This window comes from Mollisia scopiformis (genome assembly GCF_001500285.1).
Source record: "Mollisia scopiformis unplaced genomic scaffold LY89scaffold_17, whole genome shotgun sequence".
Taxonomy (NCBI): domain Eukaryota; kingdom Fungi; phylum Ascomycota; class Leotiomycetes; order Helotiales; family Mollisiaceae; genus Mollisia; species Mollisia scopiformis.
In genome coordinates this window covers 665,586-686,538 of record NW_017263597.1, presented here as the reverse complement: position 1 = coordinate 686,538, position 20,953 = coordinate 665,586, and the positions used below count along the sequence as shown (strand labels likewise).

General features: G+C 47.8%; 8 protein-coding genes across 8 annotated transcripts; 4 read left to right on the top strand and 4 right to left on the bottom strand.

The window, feature by feature from the left end:
- Positions 1-783: 783 nt before the first annotated feature.
- LY89DRAFT_136989 (uncharacterized protein) lies at positions 784-1,200 on the top strand. Its single transcript, XM_018205282.1, has one exon. The coding sequence runs from the start codon at positions 917-919 to the stop codon at positions 1,145-1,147; it is 231 nt and encodes a 76-aa protein (XP_018068727.1). The 5' UTR covers positions 784-916; the 3' UTR covers positions 1,148-1,200.
- A 556-nt stretch (positions 1,201-1,756) lies between these two features.
- LY89DRAFT_136995 (uncharacterized protein) lies at positions 1,757-3,864 on the bottom strand. Its single transcript, XM_018205283.1, has 2 exons — positions 3,093-3,864; positions 1,757-3,044 (listed from the first exon to the last, which is right to left on the bottom strand). Exons 1-2 carry the CDS (start codon positions 3,659-3,661, stop codon positions 1,970-1,972), a joined length of 1,644 nt encoding a protein of 547 aa, XP_018068726.1. The 5' UTR covers positions 3,662-3,864; the 3' UTR covers positions 1,757-1,969.
- Positions 3,865-5,794: 1,930 nt separating this feature from the next.
- On the bottom strand, positions 5,795-8,505 carry LY89DRAFT_136963 (pali-domain-containing protein). Its single transcript, XM_018205281.1, has 3 exons — positions 8,061-8,505; positions 6,539-7,967; positions 5,795-6,489 (listed from the first exon to the last, which is right to left on the bottom strand). Exons 1-3 carry the CDS (start codon positions 8,245-8,247, stop codon positions 5,922-5,924), a joined length of 2,184 nt encoding a protein of 727 aa, XP_018068725.1. The 5' UTR covers positions 8,248-8,505; the 3' UTR covers positions 5,795-5,921.
- A 1,330-nt stretch (positions 8,506-9,835) lies between these two features.
- On the top strand, positions 9,836-12,557 carry LY89DRAFT_784326 (ABC transporter). Its single transcript, XM_018222776.1, has 2 exons — positions 9,836-11,171; positions 11,221-12,557. The coding sequence occupies exons 1-2, from the start codon at positions 10,300-10,302 to the stop codon at positions 12,419-12,421; spliced, it is 2,073 nt and encodes a 690-aa protein (XP_018068724.1). The 5' UTR covers positions 9,836-10,299; the 3' UTR covers positions 12,422-12,557.
- A 130-nt stretch (positions 12,558-12,687) lies between these two features.
- On the bottom strand, positions 12,688-14,262 carry LY89DRAFT_784325 (uncharacterized protein; the record flags this gene model as incomplete). Its single annotated transcript, XM_018222775.1, has 1 exon — positions 12,688-14,262. The coding sequence occupies one exon, from the start codon at positions 14,260-14,262 to the stop codon at positions 12,688-12,690; it is 1,575 nt and encodes a 524-aa protein (XP_018068723.1).
- Positions 14,263-16,445: 2,183 nt separating this feature from the next.
- On the top strand, positions 16,446-17,789 carry LY89DRAFT_736413 (uncharacterized protein; the record flags this gene model as incomplete). Its single annotated transcript, XM_018220119.1, has 1 exon — positions 16,446-17,789. The coding sequence occupies one exon, from the start codon at positions 16,446-16,448 to the stop codon at positions 17,787-17,789; it is 1,344 nt and encodes a 447-aa protein (XP_018068722.1).
- Positions 17,790-18,987: 1,198 nt separating this feature from the next.
- Positions 18,988-19,907, top strand: LY89DRAFT_686845 (uncharacterized protein). Its single transcript, XM_018215377.1, has 2 exons — positions 18,988-19,489; positions 19,540-19,907. Exons 1-2 carry the CDS (start codon positions 19,149-19,151, stop codon positions 19,709-19,711), a joined length of 513 nt encoding a protein of 170 aa, XP_018068721.1. The 5' UTR covers positions 18,988-19,148; the 3' UTR covers positions 19,712-19,907.
- Positions 19,908-20,048: 141 nt separating this feature from the next.
- Positions 20,049-20,879, bottom strand: LY89DRAFT_736411 (uncharacterized protein; the record flags this gene model as incomplete). The annotated part of the gene is made up of 1 exon (XM_018220118.1): positions 20,049-20,879. The coding sequence occupies one exon, from the start codon at positions 20,877-20,879 to the stop codon at positions 20,049-20,051; it is 831 nt and encodes a 276-aa protein (XP_018068720.1).
- Positions 20,880-20,953: the final 74 nt, after the last annotated feature.

Below are 20,953 nucleotides of genomic sequence, written 5' to 3'. Positions count from 1 at the left end.
GAGGGGAAGGAAGCTAGTGGAGGTCAGGAAGGTCGTTGGGGAGGTTCCTGAGGAGGGAGAGGGGATGGGGGTGGAGTTGAAGTGGGGGAAGGGGGAGCATAGGACGTGGTTTGGGAGGGTTGTTATTCGTTAGTGAATGATTGGGAGAGAGCCTGTTGCTGGTAGAGGTCGAGGTCGAAGGCCATTGCTTGGGCTGTGGTGTATTGGTCGTGCTGGTGGTGGTGGTCGTCGTCGTCTCGAAAGGGTTGAAGAATAGGGGGCTTGCGGCTCCCAAAATGCTTACCCTATACATCATCTGTATAGCAGTATTGATACCCTACCCTTCTTAGCTGAGTCATTCTTGCTTGGGATCCAATTCACCGTCATTCCTCCCCTCTGTTGCATCCTTCTTCATCTGTCGTCGTGCTTCACTGGCCCCACCGAACAGTTCGTGTACATATCAATATGCAGGGGCTCTCTATGACTCGGAACATCCTTTGTCGATGACAGAGCAGTTTCTTTCCGTGAAATATTATCAATATCAACTCATCGTCTCTTGCAAGAGATTTCTTTCTCCCTTTAACGATAAGTTATCACGCTATCATGAATTAGTCCCGACACAACCCAACCTCCCCGTTTTCGGCTCGAGAACCGCCTCGCGTTTATTTTAAGCGCCCCAAAGTACAGTTATGGTAGTCTCTTCGATTCTGTCTTGATTTTTCTTTAATATCAAATTCTTCAGTGTTAACTGTCTCTCATCGAGGCCCATCATGTTTTCCAAAAAGGAATAGTGCTAAGCAATATGCTATCTTGGCTTTGACCAACTTACCCTTACGCTCTCCTTCCCCTCCTTCTTCAGACCCCCAACAAGAACCTGACCTCGATATCATTTCGATACCCTGGCAAATGTAGTTAATCACAGTAGTCGAAACTATGGATGGTAGGTACGCTCTCTCATGATCCATCGACCGTTATCTGGAACTTTACATTGATACACCCCTCTGTACTTCCCCAAATCTCCAAGCGTGCTCTCACCGCACGTTTTCTAGACCCAGACCTCAATCTTCGACCAAGACCCAAAAACTCCGTTCAACTAACACTGAGCCAAATTTACAAGAAAGAAAATCAAACGCAATTCGTATCTAGCTTCGTTCAAAGGTGGCTATAGAATTCGAACTGAAGAAGGAAAATACAGGATTAGAGTCCAAAAGGATACCTGGAATGAATGAGAGATACTCAGATCAGGAATTTCAGGTTCCTTACTTACTCACTCGCTATATGAGTGCCATGCAAAGAGAAGACATCTGGCTCCATCCCAGTTCCAGAATAAAAGCTCGGTAGTCCGCTACGAGAAAACACTCCCCTACAGCTGTAAAAGTTGTCACATCATACATCATCAAGAATTGGCATGCATAGACAACACAATAAATTTTTTGTCCATACTTATCAACCAGCCGCATGCATACCTCAAATGCTGCTGCATGAATAGCCAGCCACCATCTAATAGAAAACCACGTCCACCTCTCCACGTCCACCACCCACCAGCCATCAGATATCTCTAACATCAAAACATACAGCGCTCAATGGCAATCTGAAGTATAATCCCTCCATCTTCATCCACCACCCACTAGAACGCAGGACGAATTCCTCCGCCTCCATCCATCAAAGTAGTATAAAAACACATCCATCATCGTGATTTGATCGAGAAAGCGCGCCAGCGCAGAAAAAAGGTAGTAGAACGATATTTTTCCATCGTGCATGAGATGTAGTCGAAGTGAAAGTACTAATTCGGCGACAAATGCAGCGCGCGCGCACAATTCGAAGTAAGGGGGTATGCAGCAGTTCCAAAAAGAACAAATGAAAAAGAGAGCGTTGTATCACAACGGAAATTAATCGTCAGGGTTTTTGCGTCTCCAGCAGATAATGTCCGGTATGCCGCAAAAGGAAGTACGCGCTGCTGGTAAGACATTGAGAGAGGAAGGACAGATCATCATTTTGTGTCGCGGTGCTTGAGTCTGCTTGTTCTCCATCCTTCGTACCAGAGTTCTCTGCTTGCTTCTCGGAGTTCTCCTCTCCACTCGCTGAAGACGGCCTCCTTCAATCTGGTAAAGTCGCAATGCTCGGCATTCATTGGATCTGCGAATCCCCAAGGGAACTTTCTGCCGATAACACCAGGTTCGTAGATGTCTGGGCTGATGATTGACAGTGGGAGGTATGGGAGTTCGGTCTCGGAATCATCTACAGATTTGTGACGGCGAACCGAACCTGACGACAAGCGCTTCGAATTCGGCGAAGCACTGCTACTAGGCTCTGGAGTTTGAATTGGAAGGTTGCCATCTGAGTCCTTGTCGGAATCCTCATCCTCGTCTCCCTCATCGATACGACTGGAGTTTATCGGACTATCAGACTCGAAGTCATCAAGTCCCAGGGCCTCAAGTGGATCAAGATTAGCCTTCTTTAAGGAATCCCAGACAATCTTCTTCAGATATGCCATATGAGCGGTTGTAATGGTATCTGCCTTTGAGATGACCGGAACGACAGTTGTCTTGCCCTGGAGAGTTCGCAGAACCTGAAGATCAAGATCCTCGTCCAATCCACCCAGGATACGTGGCGCTGAGTTGTACTTTCCATTCATGCCACCATTGGACGTCGAATTCTTTGCAGCGGCAATGTTTCTGTCCAGGCGAAGAGGATCAAGAAGCAGGAATGCTGCATGAATATGTGTATCTTGCACACCAGGAGCTCGGACAACTTTCATCTCCTCAGTGAAAGTCTCCTCGAACTTGCTCTCCAAGAAAGAGGACATCTCTCGAAGCTGCAGATCAACGACATTCTTCTCCAATCCTTCCGAATCCCAGAGAGTCAAACCAATACGTTCACCATCGATTTCGGTCTCCAAATAATGTGATTCGAAAGTACCAGATTTTGAGTTTTGAGGTGCGAAGATATCGTCAACAAGCTCAGTTGGTCGGTTGCTTCTCTTCTTTGATGGAAGGGCTAGAGAGGTCTTGAGGAAATTAAGGAAGGAGGTCTTGCCCGATGATCTTGCGCCGATAATGAGGATACTGGAAAATGTCAGTTTCGGTACGCATAATCTCGAAAGTGAAACTTACTTGAAAGGCGTAGGGTCCTTCCGTCTCCTCACTCTGCGAGGGCTGTTGATGGTGCTGACCGCACTGCTCGCATAGCTGTATCTGCCACGGTGTGTCATGCTCTCAGTTCGAGCGTACGGATCAACATATTCGCCATTCTTGTTGCCATTCGATGGAATTGGCGGGATGGGCACCGTGCTTGTCATTGCGGACGCTCGACCGGGCTCGATTGACCCACGACCTTGATAACCCGTCTTGTTGGACACGATGGCGACAGAATCGGGGCGGTCCTCGCCTCCGTACGGCAGCGGCGTCGGTTTTTGACCGTTGTAGAGATCGGGGAGTTTGGGAGGGGATTTCGGGATGGCGGCAGCTTCGCGGCGTTGTCTCTCGAGTTCTTGCTGCTGTGCAAGGGCCTGCGCCTTCTTGGAAGGTTTAAGTTCGCCGGACTTGGAGCGTCGTAAGAGGAGGCCGAGGGAGGAGCGACGTGGAGGTTGCGTCGTTTTTCCAGCCTCAGGGATTGCCGCCAGTTTGTCGGATGGTGGTGAATTACTCGCAGAGGGGGTTCGCGGTCGTGATGAAGAAACCATGACTGGATACGAACGAGTCTCAGAAGCAACAGGGATCTTTCTCTAGATTTGGTTCGCGACAGTGGGTTTGTTGGAATCGCCTGCTCTAAATCAAACCGACCTTGGGTGCGTTTTGTGTTTCTCTTCTTTGAAGACGTTCAGCTGAAGGATGATTCACGCGTTCGCGACAAAGAGATCTTTGCCTATCGTTATCGCAGATGTGTGAGGAGTGAATCGTTGACGCCGTGGTGTCGTGAGACCGGCTGTTTCAATGCCGCGGGCCCTGAATCAATGGCAGATTCGCAGAGCTGTCAAACGAAGGCTCCGAGGTCGAGTATCGAGGTTGGAAGTCGAGCTGATAATGTCCTGATGTCAGAGTCGTATCTGAAGGCTTGCGCGAACAGACTGTGGACTTTGGACCGGTATGGTTAGAAGGAGGCCGGATCTGGATGCTCTGCAGTGGTGCACAAACTAGATTTCGAGATGGGAAAAGTAGAATGTCGGCGCCAGCCGCGTTTGAATGGAGATTGAAAGGAGCCCCAGTAAGTCAAGTCAGAGAGAATGAATGAAGGAACGTGTTTCTCACGAGAGGGCGAGAAGTGAGAGAGGGAGAGAAAGGTGAGAGTGAGCGTTGTTCGAAATTGTTCCAGTACTCGTTCTATGCACATCGAGCCCCTGAAGACGTGCATTCAACTGGCAGCGATCAACCAATAGCGACCGCCTCTCTCCAGCCAACCCCGGCACACCAGTCTCGGGGATTTACGTGCAGCTCTACCGTCCTTCACCAGGTCTCACGATGAATCCAGCAGAAGCAATTCTACGGGTAGAGTATCACTCATGTCTATATATGCATTTATCTACCTAATTCTCAACTTCCAATTCACCACGTAATCTTTCCCACTCTATCAAGAACGTTCGCCTTAATTACGAGTACGAGAGAGAATAAAAAAAGGGTCTTGAATCGGACAAACGAACCAACGGCGCCGGCACCTCTTCCCTTCTCGACCTGGTTTCTGGGGCAGACCGATAACAGACTAGCGCAATCATCCTAATCTTCAATTCACTTGTTGCACGCGAGCTAGACGGGATCCTCAAACGTCCTTTTTCACAAAAAGCAAAGAAATAAAAACCTCAGCCACATGTCTTCATAAAAAGCAAAGAGCAGCCACAGTAGTCAATCTCCATCATGAAATTGTGGATACCTCGAAACTATATCTCAATCACAGATACCTAAACCCACTCACTCCCCATCTCAATATCCTTCCCACCCCGTTCCGGTCCGCATATTTCCCTCCACCCTTTCATTAACATGATACATCCATCACGTGCGTTTGATGTTCTCCTCCCATCACCCTCACCCATTATGCGGACGTTCTTGGGTCGCGTTATGCCATTTCCTTTATACCTAGGTACCTCTGCATCTGCATGGAAGAAGCGGAGTGGAAAAGATTGTATCCGGATCTACGTACGAACTAGGGTTTGAGGGCAGCGGAAACCACGGACTTGGGAGCTTTGGATTGTTGTCACTGATCTATCTGACTTGTAGCTCAACAGCAACAGCATCTCTTGAACAACATCATCTGGTACATACCGTTCAATTGATCTCGTCTCATCTCACTCAGCACATCCAGCCAAGATCTTGGTTCAACAGATGAGGTGGTGAGATTACATACACCGCGGCAGGGATACCTCTGCTAATTGTAATGAGGTTAAGATCACAATCAAATCTCAGCAAACAATGTCCAGTCATAGATCTTTCATTACGACTAAATCCACAGTCATGGATCCCCTATTCCCATGCTCCGACTCCTCCTTTCCCTTGCCATTCCCACCAGACTGTGCTGTTTGTCGTATTTCGAAGGAGCACCTTCTTTTCAAACGAAGGGCTGCAAGACCCGCTTCGCAATCAAGAAAAAATCAGAAAACGGAAACATGGGCAAGGAAGAAAAAAGAAGTTGCCAGCTATGCATGATTTGATGCCAGCCATATGTACAATGCAGACTCAAAACAAGAATGCCAGATCGTGATATGACAGTGCCAACCAACGATGAAACGAGATATCCGGAACGCCTGCGGCCTTGAAATGTACCTTCATCCGTCGAGAATCTATATCGACACAAGAGAAGAAAGAAGATAGGCTCTAGGCCAATTATTTACGAGTGGTCGAGGGAAAACATACAGTGCTGTCGTGAAAGGGGTATTTTGACAGCCGTATTGAGGGAAAATGGTCGAAGGTTGAAAAGTTTCGTCGTCCGAGAGTATTTGAAAGGTAGAGAATAGATCAGAGACCGCTGCTCGGTCCTGGATATGCACTATTTGGAACTATGCCTGGCATCGGACTGGTACCTCGTGAACCTCCTCTGGCGAAACCTCGATTACTCGGTAACATGAAGTCGGGATTCGAGTTCAACAGTATGTCGTCTTGCCGTGGGACGGGGCGCCTCGGCATTGGTGCAGCGCCATATCCACCACCATTCCACCTAGGATTGACGCCTCGTTGTGAGACTGAAGTGAAATTTGATCGGTCAGACTCAGCAGGACTTCTCGCTCCTGATTGGAGATCTTCATAGGACGAACTGCCATCAAGGCCCATAGGTTGGTTGGGCCGTAGGTTTTGGTTTGAATTGTTGTTCTGTTGATATCCAGGAGCTAAGGCTTGGGGTACTGAAGCAGATGTTGGAGGCTCGGCAAAACGAGGGTCAACATCTTCGTAGTAATTATCACCAGCTGAGCTACCACGCTTATGAGCAGCAGTTGTTGGGCTTGGTAACTCTACAGCCTGGGTGGCAGGATTCAGTGGAGACGACCGTCCGCCTTCAGTCCATTGCTGTCGTGGAGGTACATAGGGTCTGTCAAGGTAAGTATTCGAGTGGTAGCAAAAGACGTCGAATAACTTACTGGTCTGAGCTGTATCTGCTACCGTCACTATCAACTGTCTGTCTTTGTAACCTTTGTTGTAGTCCAACCATCCCAGCTACATCACCATCACTTTCTCTAAGATTTCCAAATTGGCCAAATCCTGCGGGAGTACGTGAAGGGCTTCCCGTGGTAGCATCCATTTCTACAGCTTGACCAACAGCTCCCTCATGTTCCATTCCAGGCAAAGGCGGAGGAGACTCGGCACGTGGTAAACTATCTCTGGAAGGATCTTCAGGATTGTATGGAGTGTACTCTGCAGGGGGTGCAGGAGGTGCTGCATAGGCGCCATCGATGTAGCCAGACTGTTGCGGCTCTGATGGACGTCGCCCATACGAGGCAGGTGACATCCCTCTATTGTCGTAGCCACGACCGTTTGGCGGGGCTCCATATCCAGGAGGCGGCGGTCTTCCTCCTCTCATCATTGCTCCTGCAGCCATACCTCCAGCACCAGCCATCATAGCGTCATTCATTCCACCTCGATAGGGGCCTCCGTAGCCTCCTCTAGGAGGAGGTCCATAACCACCTCTTGGGCCATAACCTCCCCTTGGCGGTCCATAACCGCCACGTCCATTGGGAGGATAGCCTCCCCTGCCTCTGTAACCTCCTGGTGGCATTCCTCTCCCTCTACTTGATCCTTCCGAGTACTGACGATTCAATGCTGGCTCGACCGAAGGCTCACGGCTGCGCATGCCGTAAGATCCAGGAGGTGGGCGTGGCATAGGATTGCCAAATTGGTCGCGGGGTGGACTGTTCCCACCCATCCTAGGTTGTACTCCATATCTATCTGGCATACCTGAGCCTGGTCCATTGATGGGAGATGTCTCAGTAGGAGTTCTGTTAGTCAGAGGTATTCTCTCCTCACTAGATCTCTCATCCGGATCCTTCTTTATTGACTCGAAGGTCGCAAATGTGGGAAGCTTGTCCACACCAGGGCCGCCGTTTACTAAAGTATTGCTTGCAGTTGTCATCAATGGAACTGGATCTGGTCCCTGCCTAGCATAGAAATTCTCGCCATTCATCTCTGCATTCTCAGCAATACGTCGCTTTCGAGCCTTTCGGCTGACTAGTGTTCTGCGCATTGCGCAAGAGACAATCCCACTAGCAGCGATTAGTATGGTGGCCGCCAGAACAATGTACGACCCCCAGGCCATGTGCGGTACGAATAGTAAGACATCGATAAGGAAGGCGAGGAGTGAGACGATCAGCGTGAGGATACTGAGGATAAATATTCCAAGCAGGTATCGCGGAGAGTGCGAGGGAGAGTGGAAGTGTGCCACAGCCGAGAGGATGAGCATGATAAGAGTGAAGAAGGCTGCAATGGGGTGGACAATTAGGATCGCTGAAAGCGTCGTTCTGGTACTCGAGGGAAGATCGAAAGTCGCAGATTGTGTATCCGTGAATAGATTGGCTAGACACTCCAATTAGTTCTGGACTTTGTAATACTTCAAGAGTCTCGACGTATTGACACATGCAAGTAACCGATGCATCTGCGAACACTTACCAGTATTGTATCCAATCTCGATATTGCTACATTTGCTGCCCTGACAGAAACCAAATACACCGAAGTCCACTCCTCCAAATGAAGCCAAAGGTATTTGTTTTATGATTGGCGTCGATAGCACCGATATAAGGAGAAGGGCGAATGCTGCGAAAAGCAGCACCGTCAGAGGCGTCGCTGGTCGAAGCATCTTGTCTGCTGTTTCTCTCGTTTCAAAACGATCGTGATGCCGGCGCCCTCAAGACGCGGCCAGGAAGGTACTCGAGCGACTCTCAATTCGAGGAAGGTGGCTGTGATATGTCGTGGGAATGTTGAATGATCTTAAGCTGAGGCTGGGAACGGCATTGGCGATCGATAAGGTGTCCCTCTTGCTGTCGCATTGAAATCCGCCGACTCAAGTCCTCATTTGCAGTTCTCAATCCCTTTGTAAACGATCGTGCTCGCCGATGGGGAATGCGATGAACGTCGTCGTCAACTCGTCGAAGGCGGAGTTGAAGTTGGCAGAGCGGGAAGTCGTCGTGAGAGGTTGGAGGTGATTGAATGAAAGGGTGTGCTGGTGGTGTTCTGGAATCCTGGAAGTTAGGAGAGGCGGCGGGGAAGGAGAGTCGAGCTGAAGCCTATATTTGAGCCACCTTCCCTATCATAGGGTAGGAGTCCTTCTGGTCAATGGTGCGATATTATGGACCGTACCAAGATGCAGACTCTAGTCAGGTTCCTGATACGATGCTCCAATAGGGACGAAGCAGCCACACGGAATGGGAAGAGAGAAATGAACGGGCAACGATAAATTCGAGGGAAAGGTAGACTGCGGTTGGAGTAGTCTGGTATGTACTTGGAACTGGGGACTGGTTACATCGACGGCGTGCCAGCGAACGACGTTTAGCTAGAACTTGCACTGGCCAGGCTCCATCGGGCCCCTTTGGTTGGATTTCTTGCTTCCAGATGGATCGAGTTTCGCCTTTGCTGCCGCTGCTGAGTCTGAGTGGGAGGAGTGGATGTCGAGATGGCCAGTGCTGCTCAGCCCCAATGCGCATACGTTATCAGTTCTCCTCCTCCACGAGAGATACGTAGTATGCAGACTGAGTGGAGGTGGATTTCACGAATCTGCATGAAAGCTATCTTTCTACTGTGCACCTTTCTCCTATTCCCACTCCAAGTCTTCTAAAGGCGGTGTTTTCCTATCTCTCTCGAACATATTCTCCGAGTATCACAGGTGTACACGGTCCAGCCCAGTCGCACTCAATTTCCGTCAACGTGGGACTGTGAGCTTCTGTTACACGCCTTGTCCGAGATCTCTGGCTGGGTTATTTCTGCCCTCAGCCCAGAAATTATTTGGATCTTCCTCCTCGTATGCACGTCTCCAACTCCCAGAGGATGTGAGTTCTCAGGTACAGCGGATGACTACATATACTACACTCTCGTCGACATTAGCCATAAAGTGTGGGCAGATCAGGTATATTGTGCATTCATATGAACCGCTGACTGCAGATGACGATGGGTCGTTTTTGGAAGAACGAAAACACACTTTTGCTAGGATAGCAGCCTGCATTCATTTGCGCATATGAGGCTTCTAACCCTTGCATCGTGCTTCCAATCGCTGGATGCGATACATCATCTCTCCACTGTCCACCCTTCCCATGCATTGCACGCGGGAAGTCCCCTTTCTGGAATCTCACTGCAGAAATACGACCCAAGGATGGACTATCATACCCGAGTGGCTTGATATACAATTGAGAATTTATCCGGGAGGACAATACAACTTTTCTCCTTACCTCCGACTAAGACTGATGAATACGGCTTCAGAACGAATGCGTGTGGATTGGTATTTTGTATTGCGTCTTTTGTACCTTTTTCAAACAGGCCTGCTCCCTGTGATCGACTATTCTTAGAGTTCCATTTTATTTCGAGACTTGTTTCAAGCAGTCTGTGACATTGCGTTTCCTAGACGATCTACGAATAAGATCGTCTCGGAATCATATCAGTATTTCGAGGCGAGAACCTTGATTTCGTCAAGCTTAGCATGCGAGACCAGAGAAGTAAACCTTCTAGGTGACTTCACTGGTGAGATCTTTGCATCAGACGAGACCTCTCTCCTGAATCTCTCGCTCGGTAAAGATCCGAGGACAGTGGACCGACGGAGATAAAGATTACGGTAAGCCATAAATGCCTACTATGCTCATCATCATTGGTATCGAGAAAAAAATATTGACCCCTCGATGAATGGCTCTCGATATCTGAAGCAATGTCACTGCGCTTTGCGGGAGTATGGTCGCATAGCAATAGACTCGCATGTAAAGCTACAAGAAGTCAAATTCCCTCATTATCGTCTCCTCAAACTAGCAGAAATATATCAAAGTGGTCACACGCTCTCCTTCCACAAAATGCCGAACGACCTTCGATAGCCTTCGGAGGCAAAAACCTCCTCTCTAAACCCACTCGACGAGCATTGCAGAGCGAGAGATTTCAGCAGTTTGTTCCTCCATCGCCGGAGTCTCTTGGAAAAGCAGCTCCAGCGAAACAGTACCGACGAAGCATAAAATGGGGAAGAAGACTACTCATTATCTCCGGAGTTACAGGAATCCTCTACTTGATTGATTCGCAATTCTATGCATCTTCGATATCCAGATCATTACGAACATTCGGCTTGGGAATAGTAGTGGCGACCGATTACAAGCTCAACTTCAGAGAAAGCCCGTTGTTCGGAGGAGATATTGTGGATTTGCACAGAAGAAGCGCAGAACGGTTGTTCAATTTGCTACACCAAAATGGAGGGCTATACTTAAAGATAGGCCAGGCTATAGCTATGCAGAGTGCTGTACTGCCCCCAGAGTTTCAAAAGATGTTCTCCAGGATGTTCGACGATGCTCCGCAGAATGAATGGGCGGACGTGGAAAAGGTCATAAGAGAAGAGTTTGGAGGTCGAACTCCAGAAGAGGTCTTTGGTGTTAGTTTCAGCAATGAGCCTGGCAAGGGAGTCATGGAGAAGAAAGCCAGGGCTTCTGCTTCTGTAGCGCAGGTTCATTGGGCCAGACTTGCGGATGGCAGAGAAGTCGCTATAAAGGTTCAGAAGCGGGAGATTGATCAGCAGGTGGGTTGGGATCTGTGGTCATTCAAGTAAGAGCTCGTCTTCCCGCTTTCCCTCACGCATACTAACAAATCCCAGGGTCGTTATGAAAGTCTACACATGGTGGTTCGACCTTCCGTTTTACAGTCTCGTGCCCTACATTACAGAACGACTTCAACTCGAAACGGACTTTGTCAACGAAGCAGATAATTCAGAGAAGATGGCCGAATTAGTAGCAGGCGAGCCTCGTCTTCGGGGGCGAGTGTACATCCCAAAAGTCTACAGAGAATTATCATCTAAGCGAATCATGACAGCAGAGTGGATAGAAGGAGTAAGACTCTGGGACAAAGAGACTTTGACCGGACCATGGCTCGGTGGCAACGGCAAAGGCTCACCAGGAGCGAAGAACACACCTCTCAGCGTACCAACCTCAACCCGTGCCAACGACGGAACCGGCTTCCTAAAGCCAGACCGAAATGAATGGCGAGGTCGAAAAGGTAAAGGCGGACTCGGCCTCCCACTCAAAGAAGTCATGACAACCATGATCGACCTATTCTCCGCCCAAATGTTCCTCTGGGGTCTCGTCCACTGCGATCCTCACCCAGGTAACATTTTCATTCGCCGAATGCCCAACGGCCACGCAGAACTCGTCCTAATAGACCACGGCCTCTACGTCTCCATGTCCCCGAAGTTCCGTCACCAGTACTGCCAATTCTGGAAAGCGATTATGACCTTCGACAACGAGACTCTCAGCGAAATTACTAGCGCATGGGGCGTTAAAGCCCCGGACCTCTTCGCGAGCGCGACTCTAATGCGTCCCTACGAAGGCGGCGACGGTAGCACACGTGGGCGTGTAACCGGGAAACTAGAAGGCAAGACGGCGGCAGAGCGCCATTTCGAAGTCCAGCAACGCATGCGTCAAGGTATCCGAGAAATTCTCTCTGAAGAAGAGAACTTCCCCCGAGAACTCCTCTTCATAGGCCGCAATATGCGGATCGTGCAAGGGAACAACCAATTCCTCGGCTCGCCCGTGAACCGCATCAAGATGACGGGCTATTGGGCGAGTAGGAGTTTGGTTGATAGCAAGGATTTGAGCTTTAGTGAGAGACTTGTAAATGCGTGGCGGCATATGCTGTTCCGGTTCGTGCTGTTTAGTACTGATGTGGTATTTTATGGGAGTAAGGTTCGGCAGTGGTTCGGATTTGGGGGCGGGATGGAGGATGATCTTGAGAGGCAGATGAGGTTTATTGCGAAAGATCAGTTTGGGGTTGAACTGCAGCATTCGGTGTTTGAGGGGTAGAAGGGTGGGGGAGCTTGTATTATAGGTACGGGGCATAGCGATGGTGCATTAGATATAGGTAGAGGAGTTTAGAGGTACAAATCCACTTTGTTCTTTGGCTTGTAGGTACGTCTTTTATGAATGTATGTTGCACATCATGTTTTGGGTCTTTGCGGAATGTTTTCCGGGACAGGTGGAGAAGAGGCTATTTGAAGAAAGTTCTTTCGAAGCAACTTTTATACGGAAGTGATGTCTTTGTTGGAACCGTTGCTTCAAAGTAACGATGACTATTGCGCCAGTTCCGAAGAAGCCTCCAAGTCAATCAACCCCCTTCTCTCTTGATATCTCCGTTCAAACTCCCTCCACTCCTTCGTCTCCCAATCTCCCGCCATATTTCGAACAAATCGATCTATATCACCGTGTTTGTTACACCCTACAGCATATATACCATTCACATCATAGTACTTGTTCCATTCCTTCCTTCTCACAACTTTGAACTTTAGGTTCGAAATCGCCGCTCTTTGCTTAGACGAAATCCTGGCATCCTCAGGATTGCATATATGAGGATAGTATTCCTTGTCATAAAGCGCAATACTAAAAAAACGCCGAAGCTCATAGTGCTGGGGCTTAGACGGGATGTTTAGAGCGCGTCGCATTTTCTGCATATTTATTGAGCCAGGGTTGAATGCCACAGCGTATCTGTGTCGTGTCTTGATCGGTAGGATGTCGAGATCGAAATCGTGCGTCTTGTCTATGCGTTCCCATTCATCGAGATAAGGATGTTTTCCATCCTGATCGACCCAGGCGGCCGAGCGATTCAAGCGCAGTTCATGACTGACGGTGCCAGAGAATACGTCGAGCGCGTCTTCTAGAGAGATGTATGTTCTGTCTACCTCTTTTGTGATTTTGGACCTGGATATGCCTGCGGTTTTGGAGCTGCGCAATTGGGATGCCGATCTGGCGAAGGTTTCGTCGGCTTCAAGGTCTGGAGTGGAAGTGACTTTTGTTTCGCCGTGCCTTTCCAAGAGGAAGAACAGATTCAGGATTGAGGTGCAGTCGAGAACATATTTCCCCCTGAAATCCACTCCGTTATACCTATCGACATATGCTCTCGCTATGCAAGAGTTCGGAATACCGTTGGTTGACCAGTTCCTCTCCCACTTTACAGGTTTCTTCGTAGTTCCAGAATGAACCACGTGCGACCCATGTTCCATATATAAATCTGGTAGCTCGATCTCTATGTCAGGGAGAGCTTTCATAGTGGAGAACATGTCGAAAAGCTTCCTCACGCTGTGCCAGAGACCGTAAATCTCCGCTGGTTCCTCCTTGAAATTCGGTGCCTCGATGACAAACTTGATGGTCTTGACCTTGTGGTAGGGGAAATTGCTGATTTTCGGGTGGATGCCGTATTCGTGGTTTACGGTGTAACATTTTCCCAGGACTTGACTTTCAATCTTCCATTCATAGATTGTCTTGCGTTTTGGATAAAAGTAGCATTGACTGCGAATTTGGAAAGAGATAACTTCTTTGCTGTACATGAAGTCAGAGACATGTTTGTAGATTCCTTGGCATGTCCGTAGTAAAGTAAAGAGGGGACCTTCTGCTTTTGTCGGTTCGAGTCCGGAAGTGACTTCCTCTTCACTATTCTTCTTGGGCTTGCGAAATCTGGCAATGCACCAGATATCGTCAGAATCGGAATACTCGTCGAACATTTGGCCATGTTCATCGCTCAAGTCTTTGATGACGATTCTGTCGCTGTCGCTGTCCCTATCCGGCTTGTTCGCAAGGGCGATCCAAATCATCGTGCGAAGCTCTTTCGGCAGCATTGCAAACAACCCCATGTTTGCATGTACAGACTCCATGATGGATCTGTATCGAATGCCGCAATACAAACCGTTGATTCGGACTGTGCGTAGATTTATTGGAGTCTGCGGTAAGTTTTCGGGATATAGGATTTATTTTATTTTATTTTATTTTTTTGGTTCTATTAGTCTATTTAGCTGCTATCTAGCGCCATGCAGACGTCCTATTTAGGTTTAGGCTACAGGTGTGGTCACGAGCCTACGGCTCCGCATCCAGGGCTGACAGGATATAGGATTTTGTAAAGAAAAAAAAAATTTAAAGAGGGAAACTCTCGATATGTGGGAGATCTTCTCAGCCTAAAAGGTTTCTGATAAAGCGTGAGTCACATATCAGCGAGCGCTTGGTCAAAGTAGGTAAGTTGCCTTACCTCGAGAAGACTATGTATAGTTGCACAAAAGGGGAGAAGCTGCGGGAGTATCCGCTCTCCTGTTTCTAAGCCATGTGGGTACTCCACGCAACTAGAATCATATCATCTGATGACAGCCCTACAATATCTGTCACTTTAGATACAGGTTCGTATGTGAGATGCGGTTTCAACTACATATTGCACTCAGCTCCCTCGCCAGCCATCTTTTGCCCTGAGATGAAATGTTCGAAAATTAGAGACAATATTTAAGTGGTGTTTCATGAATTAATATGTTTCATTTGACATTGGATAGCAGTATCTACTATTCAATAGTCGAGTGAAATGGTATATTTCTCTCATCACATCACCAACTAAGAACAAAGCCCTTCTTTATTTCCCTCACCACGTCCCAAAGCCTTTCAAATCCAAAAGCATCAAGTACCCCGCACCTGCCCCACCTCAAAGCTTCTATACCTTCTATTGCTTCTTCTAAATTACCATGTGCATAAAAACAATAACAACTCTCTACTCCTGCCACCACCCGTACCACACCCTCACTACCCCATGCACATCCCTATTCTGCAAAACCACGACTACGAGTACCTTCCTCCCACTCCCAGAACAACCTCTTACTAACAGAAGCCCTAGTACTCCCCTCTCCCCATATCTCACCTTTTCACTCTCATCCCTCTCCCTCTTTGAACAACCACGTCCACAAACCGATCAAAAAACTCCCTGTAAGATGCCCATCCTGCGTCTTTCACCGTAGTAACAGAAAACGACGAAACGGCCGAGCGCCCTATTACAATTATCATCGCTACAGAAGAAGAAGCGACGATGTCTGGTACAGGAAAAGCGGAAGCGGCCGCGAGGAGAAGAAGGAGAGAGGGGATAATGGAAAGAGTTGGATTTTGATTGGGGTGTTAATTTGTGTTGTGATCTGGGGCTAGATGGCTAGAGAGAGGGGGTTTGAGGTTGGGGCTGTGTTGGATGGTGATGAGTACGGGTTGGAGTGAAAAGTGAATTGTCTGCCGGGAAGTGGTTTCAGATGGAAGCTCAGGAAGCTGCTTCACTCCACTTCGAGATCCATGTACACCGAACACGTACCCATTCCACCTCTCCTTTTCCTTCAACTAAAAACACTAAATCTACCCTTCCAGAAGGGAAATTGATCATGGTGGAAATAGGCCTGAAGGCCAGCAGTCTGAACGAGGAGCGTGGAAGGATGGATACTGGACCTCTTTGTTGGAACGTTGATAAAGACTTCTTTGTTGATATTGCAATTCGATTCTTTCACTTGGCTAGAGGGTAATAGCATTACCGAAGACAGAATACAAGATGTGTTATCTCGAAGAAATTACGATCAGCTAACCCAGAATTCTCAAGAAAATAGAGCTATTCAAAACCGCTAGATCCCTCAAGTCTACTTGAGTAGGTCACACTTGATACTTACTTCAGCCCGGTCTTGATGGTCTCATCAGAATAAAGTCCAAGATGTCTGCAATAATCCTCACTGAGAGTTTGTCGGAAATCGCATTCTCGGCTCGCCCCCTTTTTGGAAGTCGTGCAGCACGTGACTCAGAAGAACTCTCGTATTGTTTGAATCATTGTCGCGATTATAAGAGGAAATGGCCTATGGAGAAGTTAATCGTTAGTCCTTTGAAGTATTTGTTAATTCGGAGAAAGGAAATAGTGACTGCATGCAGCACCTTCCGAATTTGTCACTCTTCTTTGTTTTCCTTTCCATTTGCACCTCGCAGAAACTCAAAATCCTAGCAGCTCCCCTTCCGTTCCAATTCAATCAGACACTTTGGTTATCACGCTCGATACTTCAATATGTGTATATCATTGCACACCAACTTCTACCACAATTGTGGTCATGAGCAATTCGTCTTGATCCCGTCAGTCAATCCAACATGCCCGAGGCAACTGGAAAGTCTGAGATATGTTGAGAACGAATATTGCCCACGCTGCACATGGAAAGGTAAACTTCTCCGCTTTGCTTTCCCCCGCGTGTGGCAAGAGCTTGGAGCTGGTATTCCCTGCCAGGGCTTCACTGGCCAAGTAATGCGAACTATTCGAATGCCATGGTATGCGAAGTACAATTACACCAAGAGAACACTCTGGCAGGAGCGAAACAGATATTATAGGCTCAAATTCGAATACATACACAGGAAACATGAGAGAAACATGGCCGCAGAGCGGTTAGAACAACAGCGAAACGGGGAAAGTGCTTTGGATTGGGTCTGCTTTCTTCGCGCTTCTCGTCCAGGCGTTCTGAACCCGTCACCAGATGTCTACTGCGAATTTGCAGACGAATCTGGAGACCACTTGGATGAGATTTCGGAGGATAGAGACACTTGCGCCATTTGCCAGAATAGAACGAATCTGGGACCGAATGATCCTGAAAGTTGCCAGGGTAGTGGATACATTGACGAGGCTGGAAATATGGTGGGAGGTGAACCAGTCTTCCTGCTTTGTCGTCATGTATTTGGACTTGGATGCATTCGTCAATGGATAGAAGGTTCGGAGACTCTCACCCAGCACGACACTTGTCCGATGTGTCAGAACGTCTTTGAATTCCATCGAGAGGTTCCGTATAGAGCTCCACCGTGGTGGGCAGCAGCACAAGCATACGATACGTTGCCTATCACTGGCAAGATCATGTACTGGCCTCCACGGTTGATTCAGCTGTTGGTAGTTTTTTTGACTCCATTTTGGGAATGGTGCTTGCGCGTTGCACAGATACCCTCAACCATGATAACTGGAACTCAACAATGGTATGCTACAACAAGGGTCGAAGTAGCCAGATTCCGAGAATGGCGTCAGATTTTGAGGTACGACAGGGAGAATTTTGTCGCATGGATAGAAGTCATGGTTGACTATTACGTCTACCTAACGTTAGTATCTCTTTGCCTATCCCATCCGTTCTGGCTGAGCTGCACGAACGTTTTGATGGCTACCATCGGAGCTGCGACATATTGGTGGTCCAGGCCACGTCCACTTGCAGGAGAGGGTAGTGAGAGATTTGCGGCGTACTTGATTTTTAGCTTCCTCGGAAACTTTGCTGAATGGCTGATTGAGAATTTGATGAGAGGATGGTTCGTCCGGTGGTACGATTATGTATGGGCGTTGGTTTATCTTTTATGTTGGGGCAGAATTTTGTGGGCGTATACGTAAGAGATAGAAGTAGTGTTGTTTCTCTCTTGTTTAAATTAGAGGTTGTGTCTCTGAAACGTCGGACTTTAGTGGCAAGGTGTCCAGGATGATGTTTTGTCAGGCCTTTGCATACTGGTTTTGTGTATATAGTAGCATATATGAAGAAGGACGTCTTGGAACTTGATCAAAATCTGCGAAATGTTAGCAAGGATCTCAGTCTCAAAGATAAATGGAAAGTGATGCACCAACATTTTACTCGTGTACAATATTGGAATCAAGATTAAGATGGCATGGGTTTGAAAGACTCAAGGATATGTCAGGTATCACCTATGGTTCAAGCCCGTCGAACAGTCGCAATGTCCTATTCGTTACACCGAGTTGTTAGTTGAACTCGTAGCTCGAGCTTCTTCTACATATTGCGACGCTCTCCTATGAATAATACATAGGGACGATCTAGAGATGTTTAGATGTACTTTCTACTTGAGATACTTAGACTTTGACCTTTGAGTCTTGTCGGAATGTCGGAATACAGCCGTAGCACAGTCTAGGGGCCACGTGCTTAGCACTTGCCTAGCACGTGCTCATGTGAGCACGTGACTTCGACGGGATATATAAGAGAGTTCATTCTCTTTTCTCACGACGTACAAAATGAACACAATGAATTAGGACTAGTCTTGTTATGGCTAGCCTACAATCCCGTGTTCAACCGTACCAAGTGAAGCCTTAAGCTTTTGGTGATGACGTTGCAGAAATTGCCTGTCCAGAGGCGAACATATGTTCTCTTGTAGTTGAGAAAGAAAGTCAACCATGAATGTCTGGAAGCACATAGATAATTGTGTATTTAAGAGGCTGTACGAGTTGCATGCTGCCAAGTTATTTATGTCGTCGTCTCGATGCGCACTCGGATGCCGGAGAAACCCCTTCCAGCGGCTGAAACCTCCGTGCCAACACAAACCTCACCGCATCATGCAGGACTCGGGTTCATCGGGTCAACTTTTGCTGCACGTCTCGGGGCGTCAGATCTCATTTCAATTCTTCCCAGGCACAGGTACCAACCAAAGATCTTGACGGCATTGCTAGCTGCAGCTTTCTGCAGCGCCAAGGTTATGGTGCATATCGAGGTCATCCCAGCCACGCATCTCGCGCTCGCTCTCAGGCTTTTCGACATGGGGTCTATATGATTTTTCGGAAAGAATTAAGCTCTCGTAAGTGCGGGAAAGATGCTTTTTGTCATGTCTGGCCTAGTCTGGTAAATACCTGTCAGCTTGGGGATCCTAGCTGATGGTTTGGTTTCGGACGTCCGATCAGCCTCATGTTTTCCTTATTTATAGACTTCATGTGCCCTCTTCACGTTATTTTCTTAAATCTCATTCAGTCATCATGCGTTTCTTGTCAATCCTGTCACTCGCGATTGCGGCTTCGTCGGCCCAAGCCAGCACTTTCCCGGGTTATTCTTTCACCACGGAACCAACATCTGAAATCAAGAACGTGCTGTCGCATTACTGCATTATTCTTGACACCAAGACATACTCAGATCTGTCTAAAGTTTATACCTCTGATGCCGTTGCGGATTTCACCACGATTGGACTGGGTGTCCTCAAAGGGCTACCGGCTATTGAGACAGCGATGAATGCGTCTCTGTTTGGAATTCCAACTCAACATGGAATGACCACAAGCTATGTTTCAGATATTTCTGAGAAAAGTGCAAATGCCACTTCATAGTGAGTGTCGCATTTTGTTATTTTATTGTGGCTTTACTCACCGATTTCAGCTACACGCTTCAACAATTTGGCACAGGAAATAACACTGGCCAGCTTTTCACTGTTTGGGGGAAGTGGGTGGACGAGCTTGTGTATGACAACAGCACGTGGAAAGTCAAGAACAGACAGGTCGTTGCTATGGGTGGACCGTTGATTGGAAACTTCATCGTTCCGACACATTGAGAGAGATCGACGGAAGTGGCGTTGGGCTCGTGTTGATGAGCACAAAGTAATATAATTATAATACAACACTCCAAGTTGTGGCAACGACGGCCAAAGCACATACTAGCCGAAGCTATGTGATAAACTTGATGCAAAGTATGGAGACACTGCCCTGGAGAGAATGAGCTTCACGTGAAAATCAAACTTACTGGTGAGCACTACTCATCAATGTCTGTCGCAAATGTCACGCAATTCACCCCAGTCAAAGTGTGTACCTCTGCCCTCCAATTGGTCAAAAGTTTCGAGATATTTCTCTTCGTAGCCTGAGATGAATGGCGGTTCTTTCCTTTCAAACACTTCATCCCTCATTCGGTCTCTGTCTTCGCAGAACTGCAGGAACCATCTCTATGGACTTCCAAGCTTCAAGAGATGCTTTGTTGCACTCAGAAGAGCTTATCAACTCTCGGTATAACGTCTCTCGCATGCCATCTATCATTTTGCCCCAGAGCGCAAGTCTATCATCCCTTGGGCTCAGTGTCTCTACTCTCGTTGGGATAATCTCTCTAGTTAACTTGTTCGTCTTGTCCTGAAACACGAAGTACACCATTCTCAACTTGTCACACAGTCCAAGTTGAGCTCCAATTGCTTGAATAATATGTGAGTCTCCTCCGAAAGCAATGTTGCGCGGCTTCGTGTCCTCACCACTTGTGGACCTGACGAGATTCCACATAAAATGTTCCAGTGCGGTACTTCGATGCCAAAGGTCTTCCGGACTCCAACTCGGCTCTCTCAAGTTCAAGCTCTTTAGTGAGAGATATAACACATCTGCATCGTGATTGATCAGAAGCTTCAACGGGTCAGGTTCTCGTCCGTTGTCTTTCCAAATCTCATATTCTTCATCCCGGGATAGCCATGGTACTGGTCCATATAGGTCTGTAGGTGTGTGCGGCATAGTAAGAAGAACATGCTTCTCGAAAGCTCGTTTGCGGGATTCTTGACATGTGTGAAAAAGGGCAGGAAGCTTGGCATGTGTGAAGAAGATGTCCCAGCGCTTGCTTGCTGAGAGGCCAATTTCCACGACACGGCCCTCATCCAAGATAGCATCATAGATCTTGAGTCTCAACTCGAATGGTAGAGTTGGAAAGAGTGTAAACTCGAGAGCGTAGGTGAAAGGAAGGACGCCAACCATGTTGATGTTCGCTATCCTCTTAGACATTGGATGATTGATTCTAGTTGTTGAGTCGCGGATAGGTCTGTGTCAAC

Bases quoted from the DNA above. Each gene is read 5' to 3' on its own strand.
- LY89DRAFT_136963 (XM_018205281.1), bottom strand. From the start codon at position 8,247: ATGCTTCGACCAGCGACGCCTCTGACGGTGCTGCTTTTCGCAGCATTC. The intron at 7,968-8,060 runs GTAAGTGTTCGC...TGGAGTGTCTAG, and splicing joins CGAGATTGGATACAATACTG to CCAATCTATTCACGGATACA. The intron at 6,490-6,538 runs GTAAGTTATTCG...TTACCTTGACAG, and splicing joins AGCAGATACAGCTCAGACCA to ACCCTATGTACCTCCACGAC.
- LY89DRAFT_136989 (XM_018205282.1), top strand. From the start codon at position 917: ATGGTAGGTACGCTCTCTCATGATCCATCGACCGTTATCTGGAACTTT.
- LY89DRAFT_784326 (XM_018222776.1), top strand. From the start codon at position 10,300: ATGTCACTGCGCTTTGCGGGAGTATGGTCGCATAGCAATAGACTCGCA. The intron at 11,172-11,220 runs GTAAGAGCTCGT...AACAAATCCCAG, and splicing joins TGGGATCTGTGGTCATTCAA to GGTCGTTATGAAAGTCTACA.
- LY89DRAFT_686845 (XM_018215377.1), top strand. From the start codon at position 19,149: ATGCGTTTCTTGTCAATCCTGTCACTCGCGATTGCGGCTTCGTCGGCC. The intron at 19,490-19,539 runs GTGAGTGTCGCA...CACCGATTTCAG, and splicing joins AGTGCAAATGCCACTTCATA to CTACACGCTTCAACAATTTG.
- LY89DRAFT_136995 (XM_018205283.1), bottom strand. From the start codon at position 3,661: ATGGTTTCTTCATCACGACCGCGAACCCCCTCTGCGAGTAATTCACCA. The intron at 3,045-3,092 runs GTAAGTTTCACT...GACATTTTCCAG, and splicing joins AAGGACCCTACGCCTTTCAA to TATCCTCATTATCGGCGCAA.